At 32.8% G+C, this 17,994-nt stretch overlaps 1 protein-coding gene across 1 annotated transcript; it reads left to right on the top strand.

The window, feature by feature from the left end:
• Positions 1-15,579: 15,579 nt before the first annotated feature.
• LOC111012215 (peroxidase N1-like) lies at positions 15,580-17,733 on the top strand. Its single transcript, XM_022286278.2, has 3 exons — positions 15,580-15,994; positions 16,138-16,297; positions 17,155-17,733. The coding sequence occupies exons 1-3, from the start codon at positions 15,581-15,583 to the stop codon at positions 17,583-17,585; spliced, it is 1,005 nt and encodes a 334-aa protein (XP_022141970.2). The 5' UTR covers position 15,580; the 3' UTR covers positions 17,586-17,733.
• The last annotated feature ends 261 nt before the right edge of the window (positions 17,734-17,994 follow it).

The following is a 17,994-nucleotide window of genomic DNA, read 5'->3' on the forward strand; positions in this document are numbered from 1 at the left end:
AATTGGTATCAAAGCAGGTAGTTCATTTTTTAAAAAGGTTTCATTTCTGAAAATTCCATCTTTTTCTAAAATTATTTATTATTATTTTTTAAATCTGGAATTTTCTTTATTATTGAAGAAAAGTTTGAAATTTTGAGTTTTTGAGCCGATTTTACTAGAAATTAAATTTTCTCAAAATTTGACTTTTGAAAACTATTTTTTTTCTTTACTCTTGAAAATTTATTTTGTTTAGAATAAATCTTTGAAATATTTTGAAATTTAAATATCTTTAATATTAACTTTTCTTAATTCTAAATTTATTTTCCTTGAAACTTTTCTTAAAACTTAATTGTTTGAACTTATGGCAAACATTGGTGTTAATGGATTTAATGAGGGTCATTCTACCACTAGACCACATCTTTTTGATGGAAATAATTATACTTAGTGGAAAACTAGGATGAAAATTTATTTGATTTCAATTGATTATAACTTGTGGGAAATTGTTTCTAAAGGTCCCTTTATTCTTGTTAAGAAAGTTGATGTAGCTAAAAATGAAAATGTAATGATGATGATAAAAGAAAAATATCCATTAATGCTAAAGCCATGAATTGTTTATTTTGTGCTTTCTGCGCTGATGAATTTAATCGAGTATCTGTATGTAACTCTACTAAAGAAATATGAGATATGCTTGAAGTAACTCATTAAGGAACAAATCAAGTAAAAGAGTAAAAAATTAGCATGGTTGTTCATTATTATGAATTGTTTAAAATGGATGCTAACGACTCTATTAATGAGATGTTTACTAGATTTACGAATATTGTTAATGCTTTGAAAGGTTTAGGAAAGGAATATACTACAGCTAAGAACGTGAGGAAGATTCTAAGATCTCTGCCAAAAAGTTGGGAACTCAAAGTGACGGCGATTCAAGAAGCGAATGATCTCTCAAAACTTGCATTGGAGGAGTTCATTGGATCTCTCATGATGCATAAGATAATCATGAAAGGTAATATGGAAGAGGACGTCAAAAAGAAGAAAAGAGTGACATTAAAGTCTACATCATTCCAAGGGGCTTCTGAAAGTGAGGAAGAACTTGCCTACTTGTCCAAGAGTTTCAAGAAGCATTTCAAGAAGAGGCACTTTCCAAAGAAAACCAACACTCAAGATGCTAAAGGAGAAAAGAATACTAGAGACGTCATCATCTGCTATGAGTGCAAAAAGGCTAGACATGTAAGATATGAATGCCCTCCACTACGTAAATCATCTTTAAGGAGAAACAAGAAGGCTATGAAAGCTACTTTGGATGAAAGTGATGAAGGAAGTGATTTTGAAAGTGCAGAGGAAGTAGCTAATCTTTGTTTCATGGCTTTTGGAGATGAAGATGATGATGACGAGGTATGTTTTGAAAATCCTTCTTTTGATGAGCTTATGGATGCTTACAACGAGATTAAAAAAGAATTTGAAAAATTACCTAGTAAATATTTAGGTCTTAAAAAGAAGAATACTAAGCTAGCTCATGAGAACCATGATTTATTAGTTGAGCATGATAGGATAAATAAAGAAATGAGATGGTTAGAAAAGATCTTGTTATGTCTAAGTCAAATGTGCATGCTTTGAAAGAGGAGTATAAATTATTAGAAGTGAAAAATAAAGATATATCATCTATTCTTTTAAAGTTTACAAATGGTAAAAAGAACTTAGACATGATGATGGGAAAACAACAAGCTATCTTTGATAAAAGTGGTTTAGGCTATAAATCTCATAAAAAACAAAAGAAATTTGTAAACTACTTTGTTAAAGAAAGCTTAATGTCTACTACTGTTTCCAATGCATGCGGAAAACTTGGTCATAAAATTTATACTTGTAACTTGAGGAAAAATTGTGCATTAAATGAAAAGAGATGGATTCCTAAATTTTTGCTTACTAACCCTCAATGACCCAAACAAGCTTGGACACCTAAAGTTACATCTTGAGTATCATCTTTCTTCTAGGTGTGTTTGAGATCAATAAAGAACAAGTGGTACTTGGATAGTGGGTTTTTAAAGCACATGACCGGAGACCACACAAAATTCACACACCTAAAATGAAAGATGGAGGGTACGTTACCTTTGGCGATAATAAAAGAGGTAAAATCATAGGCAAAGGTAATATAGGTAATGGTTCAAAATTTATGATTGAGAATGTGTTGCTTGTTGATGGCTTAAAGCATGATCTTTTAAGTATTAGTCAATTATATGATAGAGGTTATAAAGTAGTATTTAATGATAAAAATTGCATAATTGAAAATGCTTGTGATGGAAAAATGTTGTTCGTAGGAAATAGAGATAAAAATGTTTATACTATTGAATTGAACGACTGCCCAGTTGATAATAATGCTTGTCTGCTATGCATGATGATTCTTGGTTGTGGCATAGAAGATTAGGTCATGTTAGCATGTATTTAATTTCAAATATTTCCAAGAAATCTCTTGTTCGAGGTTTTCCAAAATTAAATTTTGAAAAAGACAAAGTTTGTGATGCATGTCAAATGGGTAAACAAATGAAATCATCCTATAAAGCAAAGAAAATGGTTTGTACTTCTAGGCCTTTGCGACTATTACATATGTATCTATTTGGACCTACTAGAGTTGCAATTCTAAGTGGAAAACATTATGCTTTTGTTATAGTTGATGATTTTTCAAGGTTTACTTGGGTTTTATTTTTATCTCATAAGGATGACGCCTTAAAAGCATTTATTAGTTTTTCAAAGAAAATTCAAAATGAAAAAGGTTTTATGATTTCAAAAATTAGAAGTGATCATGGAGGATTAGACAATGCAGCTTTTGAAAAGTTTTGTGATGAAAATGGGTTTTCTCGTGATTTTTCTTATCGAAGAACACCACAACAAAATGGTGTTGTAGAAAGGAAAAATCGCTCTTTGCAAGAATTAGCTACTTATTTGGATAAGACATGTCCATCATTGAAGGGAGTTCAAGCAGTGGTCTACAACACAAGGGGAGCTTGTGTTTGAAAATATTCAATCGAAGGAGGAGTCGATCAAGTATTGCAGCATGATTTAAGAAGGGAATTCTTTTATTCATAAGTCAATATTGATTGTAAATTGTACTAACTTTTGATTGTTAATCTTATTCTTTAGGCGTAACCTCGTGGAGTAGGTTGGAAACTGAACCACGTTAAAAACGTCTTTGTGTCATCTCGCTTAATTGTTTTAATTTCTAAGATCCAAAAAGTTGAAACTTTAAAAATAGATTAATATTTTAGCTAGCTAGTTAGATCTTTCAATTGGTATCAGAGTAGTGCACTAATTTATTTTAGTGAGATTTTTGGGATTTTTATTGATCTAATTTGTTTTGTGCTAAAATGTCTATTTCAGAAGGGTTTTCCATTGCTAGGTCACCTTTGTTGATAGCAAACAGCTATCCGTGTTAGAAGATCCGAATGAGAGCATTTATTAAAGCTATGGATGAAAGGACCTGGAAATTGATATTGATCGGATGACAAACTATCAAATTACAATAGTAAAGCTCTTAATGCCATTTTTAATGGAGCCGATGCCGATCAAATCAAACTCATCTCAACGTGTGAATCAACAAAAGAGACATGAGACATATTCTTACAGGAAACCTATGAAGGAAACAGTGATGTTAAGCGAACTAAATTAATTATGCTTATTGCTAAGTTTGAAAATCTTAAGATGTTAGAAGATGAATGCTTGAATGATTTTTATAATAAATTATGTGATATTGCTAATGAATCGTTTGCGTCAGGAGAGAAAATGTCAAGTTCTAAATTGGTTAGAAAAATTGTTAGATCTATAATGGATTGGTTTTCTCCTAAAATAACGGCTATTGAAGAAAGTAAAAATTTAGATGATATGAAGGTAGATGAATTGATGGGCTCTCTTAGAACTTTTGAATTAAATTGGAAAGAAAGAAAGAGAAATATATTGCTTTTAATTGTGCCCACAATGATAATTGAGAAAATATTGATGATGATCAACTTGCCTTTTTGTCCACCAATCTTAGTAAATTTATGAAAAAGATACAAAGAATCTAAAACTTCCCAAAATTTTTTAAAAGGCAATAATCCTTCTGTTAAACAAAAAGAAAAAAGAAAAGGGATACAATGTAGAGAATGTGATGGTTACAGTCATATCCAGATAGAATGTCCAAACTTTTTAAAAAGAAAGGCCAACTTGGTAACAAGTACTTGGAGTGATGAAGATTCAGATCAAGAAAAACCTATAGTCGGTAATGTAGCTTTTACTGCATCTTGTATTACTGATAATTCTATGAGTGTGCAGAATTTACAAGATGACATGGGAAATACTGTTATTCAGAAAGATGATTATGATGGTGAAGATTTAGAACTTGACGAAGATTCTCTCAAAGAAGCTTACCAAAGTATGTTCACTGAATCGTTAAAGGTGTGTAAAGGCAACAAAGCTTTGGTAAGTCAAAATAATCAACTGATAAAAAATAAAAAGGATTTAGAAATTGAATTTGATGGTTTAAATAAATTGCTATTGAAGAAAATAAACAAATTGAGGAGATTAAAGGTGAACTTGGTACTTCGAAATTAGATTATCTTTTGAGTACAGGAAAATCCTCGTGCAACAAAAGGGTTTGGGATATGAGGGAGAAATTAAAAGCCCTCCAATTTTTGTCAAGGCACGAAATACAAATGCAACAGTAAATGATTCTTCAATTTCCTATCCCACTTTTGCACGTATGCAACAAAAGGTCACAGGTCAAGGTAAAATTCAAAAATTTATTCCTATATGTCATTTTTGTGGTATTACATTAGACCTAAATGCTTTAAAGAATTTAGCGAGGGATGGTATCTTATCTTATGCTTTCTATGTTCTTAAATATGAAATAAATTCAAAGAAAGCTTGGGTGAAAAAATGATTTGAATTATTTTATGACTTGATTCTATATGCTATCTTTTAAATATTTTTTTTTGTCTTTTTCTTTCTTTGTACTTGTGATCCTTTGTTTAAATTAAAAAAAAATTATTATTTTGATATTTCATTGGGGGAGGTTTTTTTTAGCCTGTTTTGAAAAAATCAAGTGGAGAAATATTTTTTGATTGATTAAATTGTTTTAAATGTGTTTTTGCCAAATAAATGACAAAATGGGAGGTTGAAATGAATTTTATTTATTGACAATTTTGGCAAAAACATTAAGTTTTATTTAATCATTTCCTCTATTTATTTTATGTGTATAATTCAATTTATTTGTAGGTTTGAATTTTGAATTCGAGCTCTTAAATATTTTCAACTGCTAGTTTTCTTTCTTGGAATGTTTTACTAATTGATTATATGAAAATTGTGTTTTAATTGTATTGAGAGATTTGTGGTTGAATTGGAATTAGGGGTGTTCATGGGTTGGGTTGGGTCGGGTCGGGTTGGGGTGGTTTTTGGGACCAACCCAAATTTTCAGGTTGGGAATTTGTGGGAACCGACGGATTGGAAAATGATGACCAACCCAACCCAATAGGGTTGGGTCGGGTTAGGTTGCTGGGTTCTTTTTCTTCTTCTTTTTTTAATAACAAGGAGTGATGTTATAATAACCAAAAAGATCTTGAAAGAGGGGGAGCAAGTGGGGACGGTACTTGATTTTGTTTTCATGTTTTTAAGCAAATTTGTTCCATCTAAAAAAAGTTCATCTCTCTCTAGATATAGTTCTTGTTTTCAAGTTCTTTATATTGGGTATAATTATAGATTAAAAAAAACCTACTTGGCGAAAAAAACAGAGAACCTTGACGGCAGCGACAGCGTGAGGTGGAGACGGGAGGGCGACGGCGGCGAGAGGTGGAGACGAGTTTTCGGCGGTAGCGTGAGGTGGAGACGGGAGGGCGGTGACGGCGAGATTGAAGTTAAATCTGAAAAAATGGGAAGTTGGGAACAAGCTTGAAGCTTGTAGAGGAAGACGGGGAGAGGAAGATGAAAATGTCAGAGAAGAGAGTGAAAAGGTAGGAATTGAAAGTTGAAACCCTAGAAATAATGGAGGGTTGAGATTTATTCAAAAATGGATAGATGAGATTGAGTTTTAAAAAATAAAAAATATTAATTTATTATAAGTAATATATATATTTAAAAAAAAACCTATAATCTCGGGTCGGGTCGGGTTGGGTTGACCCGAGATTTTCAGGGGTCAACCCGAGACCCGACCCAACCCGGTCGGGTTGGGATTTTTCCAACCCAACCCAATCCAATGTTAGATTGAACCCAACCTAGGGTTGGGTTGGGTTCGTCGGGTTCCCTAAACACCCCTAATTGGAATTATGCTAAATTCACTTTCCTTTTCATGTCAATTTTTCTTTTATATTTATTGTATAGTCTTGGAACATATCAAGTAAGAAGTGTGGAGCACAGTTTGTTTTATTCTCTTAAATTGTTGGAGCATTGTTTTATGGTGTAAAATTTTGAGAGAGATTTTTTTTTATGTAATTTGATAAGTGCAATTATGTGAGTTGTTTTTGTTTTGTGAGATTTCTATCAAGTATTGGATAAGACACATCTACCATTGAAGGGAGTTCAAGCGGTGGTCTACAACAGGGAGCTTGTGTTTGAAAAGATTCAATCGAAGGAGGAGTCGATCAAGTATTGCGGCACGATTTAAGAAGGGAGTTCTTTTATGCATAAGTCAATATTGATTGTAAATTGTACTAACTTTTGATTGTTAATCTTATTCTCTGGGCGTGGCTTCATGGGGGTAGGTTGGGAAACCGAACCACGTTAAAAACGTCTTTGTGTCATCTCGCTTAATTTTTTTAATTTCTAAGATCCAAAAAGTTGAAACTTTAAAAATAGAATAATATTTTAGCCAGCTAGTTAGATCTTTCACTTTACTTAACTTGTTTTTAAAACGTAAACTTTCTCAGTGTGTTTTATGAAGTCCCTGTCCTCTTTACCTTTATTTTTGCATTATATCTTAAAAAATCTCTTCCCAGTAAAGACACTATCTCTCTTTAGTTTGGGAGACAATCTTGTTTCACAAAGAAAATACTATTTTCCCATTTTTGAAAGATCATACGGTTTAATTTTTTTTTTTTGTGAAAACTAGTCTTTATAAAGAAAATGTATTGGAAAAAGAATCGTTGCAAGAAAAAGGAGTCGAAAAACAAAAACAAAAAAAAATCATTGCAAATAAAGAGTCATCTTTTGCTTGTGAGAAAATAAGAGTGGGGCAAAGATTGAAAAAGTGAGAGAAAAATAAGAGAGGTAAAAAACTAAGAGGTAAGAAAATGTCTTTTATTTTTGCGAGTCATGCTATAGAAACTAATTGTAACTTAGGTCAAGTGGCATAAGTAGCCACTTGGTCTAGGATAGCAACTTCTCTCAACCTAAGCTACAACGAGTGTCTACCGTGGAACTCGCATAAATAAAGACATTCTCTTGCCACTATTTTTTCTTACCTTTATTACTTTTCTCTCACTTCTTCAATCTTTTCATCCATCTAATTTTCTCACAAGCAAAGTGGACTCTTTATTTGCAATATATTTTTTTTTCGACTCTGTTTTCTCGCAACAACTCTTTTTCTAATACATTTTCTTTCTAAAGACTCTTTCTCGCAAAAAATTAAATTACATGATCCTTCGAGAATGGAAAAATGACATTTTCTTCCTAAAAAATACTTAAGAGAGACAATGTCTTCATTAGGAAAAATATTTTTGAAGATATAATGCAAAAATGAAGTAGAGAGGACAAAGACTTCATAAAACGTTGAAAAAGTTTACATTTTAAAAACAAGAAAAGTAAAGAAAAGATTTTATTGAAAAAAACTAAGTGACAAATGACTCATGGTTTCTTTCAGACAAAAGAAAACAACGGCTATCTAATCTTTAAAAGTCATCATGGAAATGAAAATGAACAAAGGCACACCAAAATGTTGAATAAAATCATGGTTGCAATATGTTGTATTAAGTGAAATACTTTACTAAGGTCAAGGATGAGAACACAATCAAAATATTAAGAAACTCGATGGTCCTATTTCCAAACTTAAAACTTAGAAAATCCAGAAAACATCATAATACTACCCTATCAAAACCTAAACATGCCTATAATATTCAAAAGTGAAAAGAATAAGAGTAAAACAAAACTTCATTTAAGCTGAAGAACAAGCAGGATCATGGGTCAAGCGGCCAAGCCCCAAGTTCTAGGCTTTCCTTCAACTCCTTATGCATTTTCTTTGTAGCTTCTGTGGCTGCCCCCAACCTCCCTTCCATTGCTTCCAATTTCTCTTCCAAACGTTGAACTATCTCCCTAAAGGCTCGGATCTGATAATTCAGTGAACCACCTCGAGCTGCTAACGTTAAATTTTGATGACGAATTAAAATGTCGTCGCCATAGGGTACTTTTGGCGACCAAATTGCAATTCGTCGCCAAAAGTTTTGAATAATTAAGATATTTTATTTAAAACTCATGGCGACTCATCTAGATTTCGTCGTCATAAGATACTTTTGACAACGAAAATTGAATTTCGTCACTAAAAGTTAAAAGAAATAGTGAAAATTTCACCGCCTAATTTTTTCGCGAAAGTTAAGGCGACGAAATTAGATGTTTTCTCGACGAATTGTATTTCGTCGCCATACGTTACGATTTAACCTAACCCTCCTCCTTTCCTTTTCATTTTTGTATTGTTTTCCTCCTCCATCTGCCTCCGTTGCTCCCTCTCCCTTCCTCCTCGGCTCCCCCCTCTCCTACCTCATCCCTCGTTCTCTCTCCATCCATCATCCATTTCCTCCCCCAACACCCCCCCCCCCCCTCGATAGGCCATCGTGGGTGTGTATTCTCTTCGTCATGTTCGTCCGTTCCCACCACTGCTCGTTGCCACCTCTCTTTTTCATTTTAGGTATAAATCTTACTTGTTTTGTTATTAATTTTATCTTTTTTAAGTAATAGGACCATCTTGAACTATATTTTTAATTTCTTCCTTCTTCATTCAAAAACTTGAAAAACTTAAATCTTTCACATTATTCTACATATTCTCTATTCTTTGCCGACAATGGGCATACATCACAAGGGAAGTGATTACTCTCGGTCCATTGGAAGGTAATACCTCTAAGTATTCTATTTTATTCTCATTTATGTTTACCGATTCAAATTTGTATTCGATTGTGAAGTTTTTTAGAATTGTTAGCTCTATTTTGTGTTGAGATTGATGTGTTACGTGCTATTTGGTTCATTTTCGTACTTTAGGAACTAGTTTTGCTAAGTTGTTGTGAAATTTGAAGTGAGTTAGTGGGATTTGAAGTGATTAGATTAGATGAGTTGGACCCTTTTTTTTAGGGTTAGTTTGAATGAATCTGTGAGATTTTAAGTGAGTTTGGATGAGCTATAAATATCTTTGTTTTTGCCTTTAAGAATTTAGTGAGGTGAATTTATGGGTGTAGCAGATATTGCTTACCGTGTACGGGTCAAACTTTAATAAAGTGGTAAATCAAATACCGATATCGTCCTCTGAATTGGGTTTCTAGATCACTTAAGTACCACAGATACAATCGTTGAATTTTATTTAGAGAATCAAAATCAAATTGGAGAATATAATCAAAGGAAATAAACATGCAATAACAAAGATAAAAACAATGGGGAGAAAGGTCTAGGGAATTGATTTCACCTATTGAATCTATGAACCAACTACTTAATTTATCAAGATTGAACGAATTATTAATTCTATAGGCCAAGAACTCTCAAATCTCAACTGCCTCTCCCGAGCGTAAGCTAATTCTCCTTACCAATTATGAAATCAATATCCCTATCTAGTTTTCATAACAAGTAAATGCTTTATTGAACAAGTCTTTTAACGACCTCTAAAGAACTTCTAAATCTCCCGATCTTAAAACCCCTTTAGTTATGCATCCCAGTTCTAACTCTAAACGACCTCTCCCGAGCGTAAGATTTCAAGTCTAAAATCAATCAATCTATGGCCAGTAGATTCAAGGCATTAAGCATAGAGAAGCATAAATAGAACATTCATAAACATTCAACCAAGAAAACTAAACAATCAATGCATAAAGTTCAATGGCTACATCAACCCCTAAGATGAGAGGTTTAGCTTCTCATATTCAATGGAAAACAATAAAATCACAATGAGAAGTCCATAACAAATCTAGAAAAATCAACAGAAAGGAGAAGAAACTATGTTCGGCGTGTCAATCGTCCGTCCCCGAAGCGACCTCCACGATCCCGAGCCTTGAAAATCACTTTCCTAAGCTCTCCAATAGTCTCCTTGCCCTCCAAATTGGCCAAAAAGGCAAACTGCCAAAAAACCTCTCCCAAACTCCCTCCTCTCGGCGGTTGTCACAACCCTATTTTTATAAAAAGTTATCGCGGCAGCGCAATAACGCTACACTATTCACAAAACGCGAAATTTAAACTTCGGAGCGCCGCGACCAGCTCTAGGACAGCGCCGTGGCGCTATCTTCTTGGGTTTTTGGCTTCAAATCTTGTTGTTATTCCATCTTGGTCACTTTGATTTCGATTTTCCTCTCATTTTGACCCAAATAAGTCTCGTTTCCTCCCGATACTTTATTCCTGCAAAATATATCTTATGTGCTTAAATTTGTCATGAAGAAACGAAAACTAACAAATAATTTCAATATAAATCTCATGAAATGTAGCTCACAAAGTGTGCTATCAATGAGATGTAAATTGTGGAGTGAGTTACACATGTTTTAAGATTTTAAAGTAGTTTAAGTTTTTTATGTTTGGAGTGTGTTGGGATGAGTTTGTTGGATTTGAAGTGTGCTCGGTGAGTGTGAGATGTTGAATCAATTTGAGTTAGAATGAGCTATAAACATGTTGGCATGCTTGAGATTATTTAGGAGTACTAGAGCAAGCTCTCTAGAGTAATGATTATGAACTTAAACTACGACCTTGCATTTAATTTTTATTTATAATTGTTAATAGTTTGTTCATGTTTTTTAATTATCGTTGTTTCAATGTACAATGGTAAACACACAAGAGATCCCTTCGAATTAACTAGGTATGTATGATTTATTTAATATTATAAAACCATATTGAAACTTACTGTGTTTTGCATATTTGGTTATTTGTTGTATCGTATTTTACATTTAATTATTAGTTTGTATAACTATCTAGCATTTATTAGTTGATTTTTTATTTAATGTCATAGTTTGTTTCGATATGAAATATAGATTAAGCCATGAAACTTAGGTACACTTTAGCAGCAAAAAATATATATATATATATATCCATATTATGTTGAATATGGATCATTCGTTCCTTGTATATTTTGGTACATTTTGGCAACTTCGTGAACTATTTAACTAGGGCTACGTTAAAAAGAGTCGAGTTGGTGACATTGTATATATAACATTGTTTCCGCTAAAATACCAATTTAGTTTATTTAAGTTCAATTGGGGTAAGTTGTGCGTTTTGAGAATATTTTGGATTCTTTGGCACTACTTAGTCACTATGCTTCAAGTTAATTTTTGATTACTTTACCGCTAATTTGCTTCAAAGTGAAGTTTGTTTAGCTAAAATGTAGTGGAATGAGTTAAAGTATACCACTATTTGTTCACACCATTTTATTTTTCTTTTATTTTTTCAGGTTATTTTGATTGTTCTCTCAGAAGTTTGGAAATTAAAGAAGGTTACATGAAGTCAAAAGAGGGTGGGACTTTCTAGAATAGGTTTAGATTTACGCTGTAATCAAAATTTAGCTTATTGTGTTCGACTTCCTGTACTAGAAGGATTGTAAAATCACTTTTTGTTTAATATAAATCTAAGTTTATATGATAATTTTGAACATGTGTTTATGGTATTTGATTTAAATTTGAAGAAACATTTAGGTAACAATATTATAATAAAAGAAGAAGAAGAAAATGCGTGTGAATATTTTAGACAAAATTGAACCTTTGGCGAAATTTAATTTTTGTCGCCAAAAGTCATAGATAACGACAGGGCTTAACCGACAATATTGGTGACTACAAAATTCCATCCCAAAAACCTTTTCGCGACGATTTTTTAACCTTCGACAATGATTTCGTTCATCAACAAATCTGAAAATTCTTGTAGTGTTCGTCATAAAATGAGATGATGGAGGTGGAGTATCAACCTTAGGAGGGGGAATGTGGGGGAATGTGGGTAGAGATAAATGATGATAAATTTTGCCCACAATTTAATGAGTTGTACGACTGAAAGCATGGATTCGAGAGTGTCAAATTGAGGGAATCCTACCAGGATGGATGGGTAATTGAACAGGTATGAATGATAACAGTGACAATCAATGTTTTGTTTGTCACATAAGCTAACTAATTTACATAAACCCTCAATTATTTTTAATTAAAAATGGGAAGGAAAATTACTTTTTTTTTTTCTAATTTCTTAATTTTATGAATGCTTGATAGAAGCCTTCACTCTATCTAACTTCTCCAAAATATTTTTTAATACGTTGGCCATTGACTTTTAAAATATTTCCTTTTAAATCTTCAAGTTCAATGACAACCTAAGGTAAAATTTTTTAAATTCTAAATGGTCTAGATCACCTGGACTTTAGTTTTCTCGAAAATAACTTTAAATGAGAGTTAAAAAGTATAACTAAGACACATTCTTCAAAAGATTTAGGTATAAGCCTCCTATAGTGTCGTTGCTTAGTTTTTTCTTAAAAAAATTTTGCATCTTCATAAGAAAAATTTTCTATGCTCCTTAAGTTCCATCAATTAGAGCTTCCTTGATTCACCCTCAGAACAAAGGTCAAATTACAGTCTCTTAGTCGTCTAAAATGCTTTATGTTCTAATTCTAATGGTGAATGACAAGCTTTACAAAAAAAAAATTAATCTATAAGGAGACATGAGGAGTTTTATAAGTTATACTATATGGCTACAGAGAATCATCTAACTTTAGACTAATCTTTTCTATTAATATTAATAGTTTTCTATAAAATTGACTGGATCTCCCTGTTAAATACCTCAACTGACCCATTGGATTACTTAAACAATACTTTTTACTGCTCTATTAAAAAAATTGAGTCTCCTCATCACTTATGAGACATTGTGAGGTTCAATAACAAGTAAAGATATACTTTAATAAAAATATAACAACTGCCCTAGCATCATTAGTAGGAGTTGCAATTGCTTTTATTCATTTGGAAACATAATCGACAGCTAACAGAATGTAATTCTTAACATTCAAAGAAGGAAACGGGCCCATGAAATCAATAGAGGTTTGGAGGCGTCTCATTAAGTTTCGAGATGTTACCTGTCTATCACAAACCTGAGTGAAGTTATGTGCATCACGGAATAGAGTGGGCCAAATGAACCCCATTTGTAGTACATTCGTCGTGGTCTTTCGTCTTGCAAAACGACCTTCATATGGAGACGTATGATAAGCCTCCAGGATTGCTGTTTGCTCTTCCTTCGCCACACACCTGCGAAGGATCCCATCAGAATCAAGTTTATATAAATAGGACTCATCCCACCTATAGTATCTAACATCATAAAGAAACTTCTTTACCTGCTGTCGACTGAATACATAGGGAATAATACGACTTACTAGATAATTAGCAATATCAGCATACCAAGGGACATCTTCGATATGAAGAAGTTGTTCATCTATGAGTTGCTCCTACATCCCTGCTTGATCTTCTTGAAGTGGGGACTCAAGCCTAGACAAGTGGTCAGCGACTTGATTCTCTGTTCCTTTTCGATCCCTTACCTCAATATTTTGAAGTAGCAAAATCCAGTGTATCAAATGTGGTTCCACATCCTTCTTTGCAAACATGTACTTTAAAGATTATTAATATTAGTATTAAATCTATATTAGTGATATTTTATTGATATTTTATTGATTTTTTAAAAATATTTTTTTATGCTTTTTACAATATTACGGAAATATTGATCTACCTCTTATCTTAATGTCGTATCCATACACATATAGAAAATCTACATATATGGAAATGGAAATGTCAAAAGAAATTGAATACCCTAATAATATTTTCATAAAATTAAAATCTCGACATTTTGATTGATATCAATATTTAAATCGTTAGACCTCGAATTCGTGGAAACTTGCTACTTGCTTGTCTTCTTCTATTAGGTTTGGTGATTCCAAAAATACATACGTAGTCCTACTCAACTTCTAGCTGAACATTGCGTGTATTCTTTTTGGTCCCACGCGGAATCATTAAACATTCATGAACACATAACTAATATTAAGAATTACTATAAAAATAAATGACTATTTTAAGGAATTTTCCCAAATAATGCTACGTCTATTATATTTTTTTAGTTTGGTACGCTACGTCTATTATTATTATTATTATTTTGAGAATAATAATGCTAACGTTTTTAATAACAAGATGGGTTAATTAATCATATATTTAATATGGTATCCTTCGCCACTTATATAATTACTATACTTATACTTTAAATTGTTTTATTTTACTCTTTATACTAACATGGTATTATGCAGCCAAAGCAAACACAGTTCAGCGATACTTGGTATATATCTCCAAGCAAAAGATATTATGCGGTTGCATTATTATTAAAATATTTTAGTTTAGGTTGCGTTTTTAGTCTATATGTTTAAACCTTAGTTTTAATTTATTTTTTATGTTTTAAAAAGTTTTATTATTGCCATCCTTATAAGAGATTTAGAGTTTAATAGATATCCCTACCATTAGTGGAAAATAATTAAAAACATATTAAGTTAAAATAATATTTTAATGGTATATTTTTAACTTTTGTTCATTTTATTTGATCTCAGTCAAAACATATGTGTTGGACACTGTAAACACATAGTAGTTTGAAATTTCGTTTACTGTCTTTTGAAAAGTTAGTTTTAGTTTGGTACTTATACCTTTAAAATTGACAATTTTGATTAATTCATTTTATTTTTATCTTATTTCTTTCCATCATGACATGTCACACACTAAATTACTTGAAATGTAGTCGTAAAATTGTATTAAAGATCGGTTTGCACTGTTTATCAAATTTTGTAAATAGAGACAAAATAGTAACTTTTTAAAAGTGTAGAAACAAAAACAAACATTTTGAAAAATATGTGGACTAAAATGAACAAAAATTGAAAGTAAGAGAGTCAAAATTGAAACTTTAAAAATACCCGTACAAAGAACTTAAGTCGGAAGTCCAAGAATCAAAATAATATTTAAACAAAAAAATATAAATTATTTGTAGCTGCACTCTAAAAACGACGTCATAAAATCCAACCGATGATATCGGTTGAACTCTAAAGCAAGATTAGAACTCTAGCACACTCGTTCTATTTTTCCAGTTATAATGTATATTGCATTAAAACGTTACTCAAATTTTACATTTCTCAATCAAATTACTCCCTTCATTTCAAGTTCATGGAGTACTCAATCTCTAAAAAAACTTATAAAATTGTGAAACCAATTAAAATAAATTTTTGTTGATGGAGTAGAGACATACAAAACATGAATGCATGATGATGCATTTATTTGACTGAAAAAAGGTTTAAAACGACAAGTCTTGCCTGGCTGTAACCCCATGGGATGCCCAGCAGGCTTTGCTTACTCCACTTTTTGGCTCTTCCTCTCTATAAATACAACTTCTCATTTCCATGGAAACTTCAACCTTTCTTTTCTTTGTTTTCATGGCCAAAGTTGGTTTCAGTTCAACGCTCCTTTTCGCTCTATCTAAGGCAGTGCTGCTGCTCGGTATCACCGCCACCGCCGTGCATGGCCAAGGCACGCGCCTCGGCTTCTACGCTACCACTTGCCCTCAAGTCGAATCTATTGTTGCATCCACCGTCAGATCCCATTTTCTATTAGATCCGTCGATGGCTCCTGGGTTGATTAGAATGCACTTCCACGACTGCTTTGTTCGCGGGTGTGATGCTTCTGTGCTCATTGCTGGCCCCAATACTGAGAGAACGTCGGTGCCCAACCTTTCTCTAAAAGGATTTGAGGTGATCGACGATGCCAAGTCGCAACTCGAAGCTGCTTGCCCTGGCATCGTGTCATGCGCTGATATTCTTGCTCTCGCGGCTCGTGACTCTGTGGTTTTGGTAGGTTTGATTATGAATAATGTTTATAGAGACTTATTTGCTAATGTTCATGTTTATTTATTATCAACATCATTTAAAAAATAACGTGGGATCTAATATAGGAAGGAAATTTTATTCAATAAATAGTTACGTTTGGTTGACAGACGGATGGAATAGGTTGGGAAGTGCCCACTGGACGAAGAGATGGTAGAGTTTCATTGGCTTCAGAGGTGCGATTGCCTAGTTTTACAGATCCCATACGAGTTCAAAAGCAGAAGTTCAGTGCTAGGGGTCTCAACACTCAAGACCTCGTTACTCTTGTAGGTAACACTCAGGATTTCTATACTCATCCCTAATCACTTTGAAATCTTCTCGATTAAAATTCTCAATTAAATCATTTCGTAGTTTCTTAAAATTGGTTTATTGATGTACACTATTAAATTATAATTTATATATGAACTATTATGCTAATTAGCAGAAATGGATAGACTATCAATAGAGTGAATTTTGATAGGCTTATGATGCACAAATGGTAATACAATAACAATTAAATGATATATCTAGCGTATTAAATCTACTGATATAGAGTTAATTAACATTTTCATTGTATTATCAAAAATAAATATATAAATATATAAAAATAAAAATAAAAATATCACTAATATCAACATAATATAATAATAATAAATTTTAACTTCCTTAAAAATGTTGGATATGTTGTATTAATTTAAATAGTTTTACGAATTTCTTAATTTATATGATTTTTCAACAAGCATATGTACAGATCGTTATTTTAATCTATACATTTCTATAAAATTGAGATTTGAAAATAATATTTAGACATTTACCAATAAGTAAAAAAATTGACTGCTATTTATTTATATTCTTTTCTTGAAAAAGATCTATTTTATCTCTCTTAGCTATCAAATTTTCAACTATGATAAAAGTGTGATTAATAAGAGGTACCTACTTATTCATTAACACTTAAATATTATTCTAAAATTCAGCTCATATTTTTTACCGACATCGACATTTAAAATTCTATGTACGTCACAATATTTGTTAATAAATTCTAAAAAATTACTTAACGAAATGACACCGTTAAAAATTTTAAAAGATTAAAGACAAAATTGAGAACGGTTACAAAATCATCCATTGTTTTGATGAACTGTTTGAATTAGGTGCCCACACCCTGGGCACCACAGCATGTAGGTTCTTCAGCTATAGGCTTTACAACTTCACCACCACCACCGCCACGGGCGCCGATTCGACGATCGAACCATCGCTCGTGCCTCAACTGCGAGCCCTTTGCCCGGAGAACGGGGACGACTCGGGCAGGGCAGACCTGGACATGGGCAGCCCGGACATATTCGACACGTCGTTCTTCTCAAACCTGAGGGACGGCCGTGGGATCTTGGAGTCCGATCAGATGCTGTGGAGCGACGACTCCACTCGCGCTGTCGTCCAGCGGTACTTGGGCTTTATTGGCCCAATGGGCCGTTCCAGCTTCAGAGTTGAGTTTGGGAGATCCATGGTTAAGATGGGCAATATTGATGTCAAAACTGGGACTCATGGTGAAATTCGTACCATCTGCTCTCGAGTTAACAAATAATATCAACTTATGTTATAATTAAGCATGGTGATGGGATGTTTATTTTTTGGGTTTTATTTTCTTTATAAGGTGAAAGCACACAAAGAGAATACCTTCGTGTTTTTTCTTTTAACTTCTGACCTTTTTGCTAATGATATGTGTCTCTTGGACTATATTTAAGTTGACACTTTCTTTTTATTGTGTGTACAAATAATGACGTTGTCGATTGCTTAGGGCATGTTTTGAGAGTGTTTTTTTTTTTCATGTTTCACGATTACCAAAATTACTTACTTTGAAAAAAAAAAGATGTATGGCAATTAGAGTGATCGGTAGAGTAAGGATGAGAAAGGTAATTCTGGGTCAAGTGATTGACGGGTTTGCATTATTTCTGATGGGAAATTAATGGTCCTGAATAATTTTCCTTCCCACA

This window comes from Momordica charantia (assembly GCF_013281855.1).
Source record: "Momordica charantia cultivar OHB3-1 chromosome 4 unlocalized genomic scaffold, Mcharantia_2.0 BLBB01000004.1, whole genome shotgun sequence".
NCBI classification, from domain to species: Eukaryota; Viridiplantae; Streptophyta; class Magnoliopsida; order Cucurbitales; family Cucurbitaceae; genus Momordica; species Momordica charantia.

Coding starts and splice junctions, on each gene's coding strand:
- LOC111012215 (XM_022286278.2), top strand. CDS start 15,581: ATGGCCAAAGTTGGTTTCAGTTCAACGCTCCTTTTCGCTCTATCTAAG. Junction 15,995..16,137: donor CTCGTGACTCTGTGGTTTTG/GTAGGTTTGATT, acceptor TTTGGTTGACAG/ACGGATGGAATAGGTTGGGA. Junction 16,298..17,154: donor AGACCTCGTTACTCTTGTAG/GTAACACTCAGG, acceptor TGTTTGAATTAG/GTGCCCACACCCTGGGCACC.